The sequence below is a fragment of the Dermochelys coriacea genome, chromosome 10, assembly GCF_009764565.3.
Source record: "Dermochelys coriacea isolate rDerCor1 chromosome 10, rDerCor1.pri.v4, whole genome shotgun sequence".
Taxonomy (NCBI): Eukaryota; Metazoa; Chordata; order Testudines; family Dermochelyidae; genus Dermochelys; species Dermochelys coriacea.
In genome coordinates this window covers 10,186,520-10,198,851 of record NC_050077.1, presented here as the reverse complement: position 1 = coordinate 10,198,851, position 12,332 = coordinate 10,186,520, and the positions used below count along the sequence as shown (strand labels likewise).

General features: G+C 43.3%; 1 protein-coding gene across 2 annotated transcripts in view; it reads left to right on the top strand.

The window, feature by feature from the left end:
* Positions 1-11,359, top strand: part of SDK1 (sidekick cell adhesion molecule 1) — a 684,215-nt gene extending 672,856 nt beyond the window's left edge. The window contains exon 45 of one of the 2 annotated variants that reach the window (XM_043493256.1): positions 3,983-11,359. In XM_043493256.1, coding sequence (XP_043349191.1) covers positions 3,983-4,255 — 273 coding nt within the window. In that variant the 3' untranslated portion in view covers positions 4,256-11,359. The remainder of the gene's footprint in view (positions 1-3,982) is intronic. The other variant, XM_038420360.2, reaches the window with a different exon arrangement.
* The last annotated feature ends 973 nt before the right edge of the window (positions 11,360-12,332 follow it).

Below are 12,332 nucleotides of genomic sequence, written 5' to 3'. Positions count from 1 at the left end.
AAGCAAGATGTCTTCTTCCCTGGTAGGAAATGAACTCACACAGATGCACCTTTGAACCCTGGGTCCTCACTGACCAAGGATAACCACTGTGAGTGGGATATGGTGAGGCAGCAGAGGGGGGCATAGTAAAGGACCTTTTCGTTGTAGAACTCAAGAACGTGAGGCAGAAGACTTTGCCCCATGCACTCTGGGGTGGGTGTCCTGCTCGCAGTTTTATGTTTATGAATTCTGCTTGTGGCATTTTCCCTAATTAAAGTTGGGTGACTTCTCTCCTTTCATTAAAAGTTTCTTTTCTACACTCAGATGCTGTGCTTGCGAGTGGGGAAGTATTGCCTCTCAGAGGCACCCAAGGGTGGTGTGTAATTTTCCCAGGTTACTGGATGGGGGATTGAACCGGATCTATGTTAAAAAGGAACCTCTAGATATTGAACCCAGCCATGGCTGCTCTCAGCTGCACCTGGCAGAAAGGTTACACATGCTTTTGTTGCCTCAGGATTAGACTATTGCAATGCACTCTACATGGAACTACACCTTAAAACCATTCAAAGACTGCCGCTGCTGCAGAATGTAGTGGCATGCTTTCTGAGCAGGACATCTTGCTGGGAGCATGTGATACCAATTGTGATGGGTTGCCCCCCACTTCAGGGTGCCACCTGATGTACTGGAGTCCCACTGAGCTTGCCCGTTTCACTAGCCTGGGCTCCCTCACCCTGTCCTGCAGTGCTAGGCCCTCAAACCTCCTGTAGCACACACACACAGATAGGGACATGCCCAGCTGCAGAAAGATACAGACACTGATTTCAGTTCTGCATGGGAAGAATCAGCTAGGGGATTGCCCATTACTCAAGTGCCCACCCCCTCTGGAGTGCAAACCCAAAATGGTATTGTCTTGCACTGCATGGAGAACTGTATAGCGAAAGCTCATGAAAATCATCCCCTCCCTCAATGTGGAAGAAGATATGACAGCTTTCCTCCCCCTCCCCCAGTTATGAATTGCACAAACTGGTTTAGAGAAAAAAAACAAGTTTATTAACTATAAAGGATAGACTTTAAGTGACTATAAGGGATAGCAAACAGATCAAAGCAGATTACTGAGCAAATAAAACAAACAGACAAACTAAGCTTAATATATTAAAGAAACTGGTTACAAGTAGTAATTTCTCACCCTAAATGTTGGTTTAGACATTCTTTTCACAGGCCAGACAACTTTTACAGCCCAGGCTCAGCTCTTCCGCTCCCCTCAGTCCCTGTTTCTTAGATGTTCTCAGCAGTCATCCTGGGCGGGGATTCAGTGAAGAATGAATCTGATTATCTCACTTCCCTGTCTTAAATAGGATTTACATATCGTGGGAATCCTTTGTTTCCCAGTTTAATCCCCAACCCCTACTAATGCAAAAATACTAGTAGTCCAAGATGGAATCCAGTACCAGGTGACATGATCACATGAGCCTGCAATGTCAAAGCAGCCAGGAGTCAAAGATTGTTTGCAGCATCCAGGAAGCTTCTCAGGAAGGTGGGAGATGAGCATCTTCAAAGTCCTATTGTTCTCCCTAATGGCCCATCCAGGCTGATTGCATTCTGTCTGGTAGGTGTACCCCAGGTGTAAACCCACTTGTAATTGTTACCTAGTCAATATTCCTAACTTCAGATACAAAAATGATCCATGCATACAAATAGAATAATTATATTCAGTAAATCACAACCTCTCCAATGATATCTCACATGACCCATCTTGCATAAAACACATCTTAGTTATGCCATATTCATATCATAACAATGTCTCTATGAAGAATATGGGGCATAGTGTCACACGAATGCTCTGAGATCTGCACTAGCTGCCTATTGGTTTCCAAAGAGAGTTTAAGGTATCGGTTACCTAAATGGCCCAGGGGACCAGCCAGCCTGAGAGATTGCCTCTCTCCCCATGCAATACTGCCATAGCTGCAGTCAGCAGAGGCACTAGAGATGGATTCATGTGTTATAAGACTGGAACTCCCCTTAGATCTGAAATAGCCCAAATTTGGTGACATTCCAGGCATGCCGCAATAGACATCTGTTCAATAGGGTTTTTGGATGAGGCTGAGAGTTTGCTTCCCAGGATGATGACAGGGTGGAAAGGAGCATTTTGTCGTTTGCAGGCTGGCTGAGTACCTTTTGGAAAAATTGTTTAATGCTGTTGGGTTTGGGTTTGTTGTAATTATTAATTATGTGTCAGGATGCCTGGAGTGTTGTGTAGACATCTATTTTATTATTCAAAGTGAAATAAATAAGTAATAAAAGTACAATAGCTCTGGTAGTGCCAACCCATTGTTAACAGCAGTAGGATATTTTTTGCAAAATTTCCATTGTAGAAAACACTACTATGTTATAAAAAGCTGCTCTGCAAAGATTTTCAAAGCACAGTGGTTAAATGGCCTAAGACCTGTCTACACAATGTTGCTGGGAAAATGGCCACTGAATTTACTAGTGTCAATGCAGCGTTACTGACAAAGGAATAGGATGAAGGATGAGACATCCTTTTTTAACAATAGTTTACAGGGCATCTGATGCTTGTTTTTTGGGAAATGCTAAAGGGTGATTAAAGAGGGATTTGAAGGAGGAGAGGGCAGTCGTGTGGCATACAGGAGATGAGTGAACATGCGTTTGCTGTTCAGTGTCACAGATCATAATGACATGGAAACTTCCTAAAGATACACCAACACTTTATAAACAATGCCAGTAACTATAAATTGCAAACTCTAGTTATCCATATATCTGTTGTATTTCTTAAGCAACTACTGCTTTGATATCTAAAGACTTTCAGAAACAACCAGACTATCAAAAAAGAGAAAAGCAATTTTTGCATGACAAGCCCAATGGTGTTAAGAAAAGACCTAAATTATGGAAATTTTTGAGCAAATATTTGTCCATTTTACATGATGTCTGTTCTTGGTGGGAATAGAAATACAAGACAAAGGTGCACCTGAAATGCATCCCTCATGCAAGGCTTTGCCTTTGTCTCTGTGTTCTGATGAGATCTACAAACCAGTTGAGATTCTGTCTGCTGGGTAACAGTAGCACCATTTCAAAAGCAGGGCAGACCTACAAAGCTTGTTTGATTGTTTTCAGGAGCTTCCAGACTCCAGCTAGCTGGTGGGGGGAGGGGTGGGTGCTCCTTAGCGAGCTAGCCACCTTGCACAATTGTTTGATGGAATAAGAATCTATCTGAGCACAGACTAACACATGGACCATCCCAGGAAAGCAACCCCACCACTTTGGAAATGCTCTCTTTCAGGCCTGGTGCTCAGTTATCTTTCAATACTGCTAGTTTTGTAAAAACAAACTCATAAGGTGCAATAAGGACAATTGTTCTGTGCTAGAAATCAAATGTGATTTTGTTTAATTTCCTTTATAACGATGTAACTAATTTCAAAAATCAGTGGGGCTTGTGAGCAAAACACAGTGACATGCGGGTGCCTCAGTGTTATCATCATAAACACTGGAAAGCAAATTTGGCTCGAGCCAGGGGATTTGCATGGATATTTTTTTCCTACATATCGAAATGTGATAGATACAGAGAAACTTTTTCTGCTCAACATTTAGTAAGATTTCACTTGTCTTGAAATTGAAACTGTGAGCATTTTGATGAAATGATTGAAGGCTTTTTATTTCACTGTGATATCTGTACATTCCCTTGCATCTTCTGCTGAATTGGAGCTTGTTACGTGTACAGCAGTACTCCCAGTGAATCAGAACAGATCTCTGTCTCTCCTCCAGCCAGGGTTCATTTCTCTCCAGCCCAATTCCACTGTCACAGAGCTGTGCTAACTCAAAGCACCGTACTTTTCTACATGTGCTGCACTTAGACTGCAGACCTGCCTATCCTGAAAATACAGGCTTGTGGTGTATGTGGTGGTGATGGTGGTGATTTTGTACAATCTGTATTAGTAAGGAACAAGCTAAGTCCTGGATGCTTATGGCTGTTTTCTCTCTAATGCTGCAGGCCACTGACTCGGATTATGAAGATGAGGTGCCAAAGCACTCTTTTGTGAACCATTATATGAGTGACCCCACATACTACAATTCTTGGAAGCGTCAGCAGAAGGGTGTGAAGCACCCAACGCCCTACAGGTACGAAGAGTGCGCGGCGAGTGAGACAGAACCCTATTTCCAGACTGTCATCACAACGCAGAGCACAGGTGGGGTGTACACCCCAACAGGACAGCCTGCTCCCGGCTCACGGACTCCAGTGACAGGGTTCTCCTCCTTTGTCTGACACTGGGAGTGATGTGACAGCACAGTGGAAACTCCTGTGGAGATGAGAATGACCTATCACAGTGACTGTGTGCGTGATCGGTGCAGTGAACTGTGGGTAAATTTCTCTATCAGGGTAGAACAGAGGTGAACATGAATGAGTCTATTTTTCTGAAGACAATCAACTCTTAAAACCTGGAGCTGAACTTGCTAAACTTTTGTTTAAAAAAAATATTCTGAAAAGGTACAATTTTAACCACTTGTGAATAGCAGGGGGGGTTTTTAACCACTTTTGTAGCACTGCTTCAGGAAGCAGTTCCCCTATTCTTCTTCTTTCCTCTTTCCAACCAAGGAGGTGAATTCCCTTGATGCAGTATGTGACTTTGTGATGTAATTTGAGGAGAAAACACAGGAAACCTCCCAAACTCTCCTCCCACCCCCCATCAGGATCAAGTAGGAATATTTAAAGAGGGGGGAATGTTTTTCATGAAAAACTGCAACATTCTTTCCCCTGCTCCTTGTCACCATTCTGCTTTCACCTTAGAAACACCAGCTGATTAGTTTACAGTGATATCACTTCTCTTGCTTATAGGTTCACTATGGGTGTTTCTGATAACGAATATCTTACCTGCTTTTCTATCCTACTCAAACAGGGTTTTTGAATTACTAAAATATTCCCACTTCCGGGCTCCTCTAAGAGGAGACAGCTTGAAAGCACTGTAGGTGGTACTGGGTGAAGCAGTAGGGTGTTGTTCTAATGTGGGGTCCCTTTGTTCTTGGTGTGGCTCTAACCCTCCTTTGGTAGACTGCATGTGCCATTTCAATTGCAAATTTGAAAGGGAAAAATAGCAAGCAGAGGGAAATTTGAATGAACATGACAGTTACAAACTGGGGGACCTGCTAATTGATAGATTGGTTTTCAGTAATCAAAGTTGTCCTTCCTTGTCGATAGAAGCCAAGCGCCTTCCTCCCTGACATGTCGCTCTTACTTGATTCTGCAGCTTTGCCCACTGCTCTGTAAAAAGTACATATTGTTAATTGTGTCATTTTGATTTTTATTTGATACAAAGACACATCACACAAAGGGGCTGAGTTTTGTTGTCCACAGGTGCCTTTTATTGATTGTTGCAGCTTTGTACATGAGAGAAGCAACAAAATGTCTCCAAATAAAGTTCAACGGGTTTTCAAATGTTAGGGTTGCGAATTACCTCATGCACATTTACAGGCTCCGTCTGTGCACCAAACCTCCAACCTTTAGAAGTGAGAGAGCTTTTTTTGTTTTGTTTTACATCTGTTTTGTACTGCCCTGTTTTGTACTGCCCTGACCCGCAGAGCTGCAGGCTTTTACCCATGTCTGTTTTGTTTATCAGCAAGTGGTTGTTTTCAAGGGGAAACTGTCAGTGATTTAAAGAATCCCAGTCCAGTTTTTGGATTTAGCAACAGTCCTGTAACACCATTTCTACATGAGGTATTTGAAATTACTGTGGACTAATCATGTCCTTGGCATTGCTGCCATCTGGCATTTCCTTCCAGATGTGTTTGGGGAACAGCCATGAAAAACTGGCACTGTTGCAACTTATTAAGGCTCCTTTAGGGCGGGTGTGGAACAGCCTTGGCATTACTATCATTGCTATTTGTCCACATCTCTCAGCAGAGGCGTGAAACAGCTTTGGCATTGTCTCGGCTGCTCCCTGCCAATGGCCTTTAGGGCAGGTTTGAAACAGTCATTGCATTATTACTGCTGTTACCTGCCAATGCCTCTTCAGGGCAGATGAGGAATTAGTTGGGCATTGGCACTTCTTTTGGACAGGTGTGGTACAACCACAACCTCAGCACAGCTGTTACCTTTTAGTGCCTGCTCAGGGCAGGCGACCTTAGTACTGCTTTATCCTTCACTACAGTACTGCAGCTCTAGGTGCATACTCTGTGTAGCCTCGACATTGGATTTATGTTTCTTTCCAAACACTCCGGAAAAGAAAGTGATTCCAAACCAAAAACTTGAGAGAGTGCGTTTAACAGCTTTTGAAGTTGAGATAACTATCCACAGTTCTTGGGCTGGAAAGTGTCTTGGAGAGACGTGCTTGAGGGAAGAAGGGAGCATCCCTCTCTTCCACTATTGCTTGTGCCTGGGGCTCCACAAGGGACAACTGGAACTTACTGTGAAGGTGAATGTAGAAATGGAGAACATGGAAAGAAACAACTGCCTTTCTGTGCACTTTGACTATTCTCTTAAGCCATATGGATATTGTTTTAATTAATTAACTGAAAAGAATTTGTTTGAAATCTATTATTTGAATTTTTGTTTTGTTTCTTGGGGAAAATTACATGAGCGAGGGTTTTGCTTTGATTTTTTTAATAGCCTCATTATTTCCTGTGATTTGATTTTTTTCACCTTTATTATTTCCTGTGTCTGAGTACATATTTTTAGATTTGTTTTGGTTTGGTTTGGGATTTTTTTGTACAGAATTGTTTCTACAATGTAGCTGCCCTGGCAATGTGATTGCTGTTGGAATTTTAGTAACTCCACTGATCCAATAGCTTTGAGGGATGATGTTACCGGAAGCATGTTTCAGGGCCCTTTCTGGTAAGATATGTGGATTAGAAGGGCTTAGATCCAAACCTGGAAAGACTTAGGTCCAAAGTCAGTCTTAGTTTAAGCAATTGATGACAACCATTAACCATTAACCATTGATGACAACACCAGGTCTGAATGTGGCATAGGAGAGAGCACTTCCTGGAATAGTGCTACCACCACATTGCTTTGTATCCCAACTTCCATTCTCATTGAGCAAACAGCTAGTGAACAGTGCATGATAAAAGGAAATGAACATTAATGGCCACCATTCCCCTGTGGCTTGAAGAGGGGAACGGTGAGAACTTGATAGGGTGAGGTGAAGGGAATATACCTCCTTCCTTAAGCCCTTCTGCTAGTTAACTGTCAGGAATTTTGTTGAGTTTGCTGAGGGCCTGCTGAATTGGCTATATGAGAACTCTGTCTCCCAAATAAAAATGTCAAGTGTGATTCTTTTAGGACCTGTTGACACTAACAGAGTAAGTTCTACTCAGTTCTACTCTAACAGTCATTTCCACATCTGTACATTTATTTAATGTACCCTATCCATAAAGAATGGAAGTGCATGGCATTAGTTACTCTTAGCAAATGGGAATATAATGTGCATTACCCCTCCCATTACCATGTATCATAGTTAAACACATGATGAAGCTGAACCTCCCATCATCTGCTGTTAGCATTCTGTAGTTGAAAAGGTATGATTAATAGTTGTGTTTTATTTACTGGGATTTAAGCAAAATTGCCATGTCTGGCAAGACGCACCCTTAGTTAGCAAGAAAGTCCTGTTTCAAAGCTGTGATCTTTGGGGATCAGATCCTTTAAAAGTTATGTTTCAAGTCTGAGGAAAGCTCAAGACACAATTCCACATTTTAGCCGATAAGAATTGAATATGCAAATAAACTAAAGCACACTATAGGCTGAGATAGCTGTATGTCAAAATCCTTCTATGCATCACATCCACCTTCCATCATATCACTGTTCAGAATAATCTTTTAATTCAAAGCTTACATTTAAAAAATCTGTTTCGCTCTTTTTCTTCCTCCCTCCCTCATGAATCTATTAAAAAACAGAAACAGCATAATTAACGAGTCCATGCAGGAGCACAGAGGGACATCTCTGATCTAATGGAAACATATTTTTCTTGTGGTAGCCTTCAAATATATCAAACCTCACACAGGAAAACAGTGCATAATATTACACACCCATCTCTGGGCTCAGCTGACACTGCAAACCACTCAATGATGTCATCTTTGATGTGAGCATATAACCTGAATCTCAAGTTACCCGTATAACAAATCTAACTATGTTGGAAAAACTCACACAGATTAAAAACCCCTCTACAAATCTTTTGTATCATTTCTGCATAATTCTAAGTATGTATTTTTCTTAACCTCTGATTCTGTTTCATAAACAACATTGTCCCCCACCAAGCCTCAATCATTCACTCACTCTTTTGAAATGCTCTACAAGATCTCTGTTTAATGCATCAACTGAGAAACAAGGTGGGTGAGGTAATACCTTTTATTGTACCAATGTCTGTGGGTCATAGATACAAGCTTTCAAGCCACACAGACCTCTTCTTCAGGTCTGGGAAAGGTACCCCCAGCATCACAGCATGATTTTTAGTGTCTAGTAGAGTGTGTCCTGGTCTGTGGGGAGCTTGTTTCTAGTCTTCAAACTCCTCTGGCCTTTAAACAACACCCCAACCTTTCCAAGCTCAACATGAAAAGGAAGCTCCCCACAGATCAGGGAACACCAACTCAAAGCAGCAACAAACCCTGCCAGAACAATAGATGCAACATCTGCAGACATATATCTGCTGCTACAATGACCAACAAACACCCCCCCATACACCTTTCAAGACCCATGGATCCTCTATATGTCTATCCCAACTTGTGGTGTACTGCACCTCATCCAGTGCATAAATGCCCTACTAATAGCTATGTGGATGAAAACAGATAATCACTGTGCTCTCACATGAACTCACACAGGAAAATGATAAAAGATAAAAACACCCTATCATCTGTGGATAAACACTTTTCACAAAGTGATCACTCTGTATCTGACCTCTCAGTCCACATCCTCAAAGGAAACCTACACAACACTTTTAAAAGAAAGCCTGGGAACTTAAATTCATTACTCCGCTAAACACTAAAAATGCACTGAACAGAGACACTGGATTTGTGGCTAATTACAACAACCTGTAACCCACTAACCCCCTCTTTTTAATCTTATGACTGCAGAGGTCTTAATGGGCCACTCTACCTTGAATGGTCCCTTACAAATGTGCTAACTACTTATGCTACACAATCTGTTCCACCTTGAATTTTGCAGTGATGTTTGGAGTACCTTTTCCAGACCTGAAGAATAGCTCTATGTGGCTTGAAAGCTTGTCTCTCTCACCAATAGAAATTGGTTCAATAAAAGATATTACCTTACCCACCTTGTCTGTCTAATATCGGGGACCAACACAGCTACAGCTACTGCGTACAATAATGAATGTATCAACCCAAATTCCTGACAATTGGTGAAATCATGTGCTATGCTGCAGTACTACTGAAGAGACAGGAGAGGGCACTGTTTCACTTTAATCAATGACAGCCTCTTGCTTTTTTCTTCATGGTCTGCAGTTGCCCAGGGACGTGAATGGAAAGGGGTGAAAAGTTCCAACAACATTTACTAAAGGAATCGTGTTGCTTTTGGAAGTAATTGCTGCCACTGCAGAGAAGGAATATTTGAAAAAGGGGACTGGATATTTACCCGTGGGAAATGTTTTGCCTTTATCTGAATGCTAAAATATAGGCCTGTGACATTTTCCAGATTGGCTGAGATCTCATTTGAGTCCATACTCCCAGGTCAACATCAGAGTGCTGCAGGACTTGGTAGGAGCAAGCATCTGTCTTTGGCTCCTACATGTGAAGATGCACTGACTATCCTTATTATTGCTGCCCTCAAGAAATCCATGGCTTACACAAAAGGCTCCAAGCTGCTCCTCAGAAAGGAAGTAGAGGTAGCTTTTTGTTCATACATAGCACTGCTGTCTTCCTCGTTTACTCTTCACAATCCTCATAATCAAAACACATTAGTCTGTGATCTGTTCACTCTTTGCAGAAAATGAAATTATCAGGATATGAAAATAAATTGCTTTCACAGGCCTACTAGAAATCAGCTGAGTCTTGAAAATGAGGGCTGTACAAGAGACAGAGAGCGTGGACGTGATTTCTGACACTGCTTTCTGTCTGAGAGCTCCTCCATAAATAGCCAGCAGCAGGGTGTGTGCATTAATGGAGTACTTGTGGCACCTTAGAGACTAACATATTTATTAGAGCATAAGCTTTTGTGAGCTACAGCTCACTTCATCGGATGCATTAATGGATGAGCTGTGGAGGAGAAAGGCCATTACAGAACTAGGTGCTAGTATGCGCCTTGTGTTGTATATAGACTGGGAGTCAAACCTCAGTGTTTGCCAGTTTCCAGTTAAGTGAGACATAGTAATATATAACTAAAGCTCATTTGGGGAGCAGAGGTGGTGTTGTTTTGTGTACACAAAAGCCACTGATTAAATTGGTTGTATGATAATACCATCCACTGAAACGTTCTCACTGCAGGAAGTCATCCGCCAAGTTTGGAGCTGAGTTATTGCAGGACATGAAAATGATAGGGAGATGCACGGTGAGTCTGAGATCTGCCATAACTCGCTCAGAAAGGTTCTTCATCTTTGTAGATAACCCTCCACCCCCAATAGCCAAACAAACTTGGTTTGCTTTCCAGCTACTGGAAGTGGAGTGCCTGCACTCATAAGCACACTCACCATGCATGGGACAGATGGAGGAGGAGTGGATTGGATCAGACAGAATCAGTCAATGACCTTCCATATACCTGGATAAGGGCTGTACTTCCACTGTGATGTTTCAGGATCTGACCCAGAATTATTATCCCCTCAGAGCTGCCACAGGCACCTTTTTAGTAGTGTCTTGTTCCTCGAGGTCAGTCGTGACTTGTTAGGAGACTCATGATTTTCAACCCAGTTAGATTTGATCATTGATCTTGGCGCTTACATCTTTGGATTTGGAGCCTGAAGCAGGATTGCAGCATTTTATAGCAAAGGTATCTCCATGCATGTCTGTTTCTGTGCTGCACACTAAGCCCAGGCTCTGACTCAGGTTTGAGCCCCAGCCCCTCTCTTCCATCCACACACAAATCAGTCTGACTCAGGTCATCAAGAAGTCAGGACCCAGGTCCTTGGACCCTGCTTCTGGGGGTGGGTCAGAGCCCAAGTCCCACTGTAACTCGGGTCCAAACCCTTTCATTTTACAGTGTGTATGCAGGTCAAGCCGCAGTCCCAAGTCAGATGGTCTGAGTAGTGTAATATGGACATGTTAGCATGGCTGTGAGACCTGGGTCCAGCAATTGTAAAACCAGGTTTACAGTGCAGTGTGGATGGGCTTGCAAATACTTGGTATATCTACACAGCCATTAAACACCCCCATGGCTGGCCTGTGTCAGCTGACTCGGGATCCTGGGGCTCAGGCTTCCCTGACCCGACAGGGTCCCAGAGCTCGAGCTCCAGCCTGAGCCCAAACGTCTACATCACAATTAAACAGCCCTCCTTGCCCGACTCCTGTGAGCCCGAGTCAGCTGACACGAGCTAGCCATGGGTGTTTAATGGCAGTGTAGACATACCCACCAGGTTCACAAGCCCAAGTCCCACAGACTCAGGCTTAGTGTGCAGAGCAGATATACTTAAAGGCATCTAAGGCAAGTCTGGAAATGAGATCTTCCTAGTAAATGCGACAGGTGGAGTCTTGCAGGTAAGGGTATGGTATGTTTTCACTAGACCTAGCGTACTGTATATGTTAACCCCGTGAATAGCAGGCACTGCTGTGATCTATGTCTATATGTAAGCGGGGGAATAGTCCCGCTATTGTGGGGAACTTTCCTGGCTTCTGCACTACCCCGGTGAAGTGGGCTAGCCAAAGGAGCTGAGTCCTCGCTCCCACTTCTTTACCCAGTGGCCTCCCTGCCCTTGAGGACTCCCCTTCCACTCTCCTGTCTGGCAGAGTCCTCGTAACCCCAACAAGGCTGGGCCCAGGATTTCTGGGGGGCTTGACCCCAAACCCTGCTCTAGTCACCTAGGACAGGGGCTAGGGTGTCCCCACTCTGGGGTACTCTCTCTGCACTGGGCACTTCTCTGACCCACTGACCATTACATACAAGTTAAAGCAAATGCAAGTTATTTAATCAACAATTAATTTTAAAAAGAATAAGGAAAAATGGGAAAGGTTAAAGGAAACACATCACCCCACTCTGTGGCAGGGAACATCACAAACAGTGTCTCTGGAACATCAGGGCAGTTCACAGTCTGTTCCTTGTAAGTCCCAGGCCTTCTTCTCAGGCCCTGGCTGTGCTGCAGGGATGCTGTGGGTTGGACACTTGCTCCGGTGGTGGCCTCACGCTCTCAGGCTCTAAGTGGTAGGACACTTCTTCCCAGTGTCGCCCCCGTCCTGTCGGGGTTACGATCCAAGCC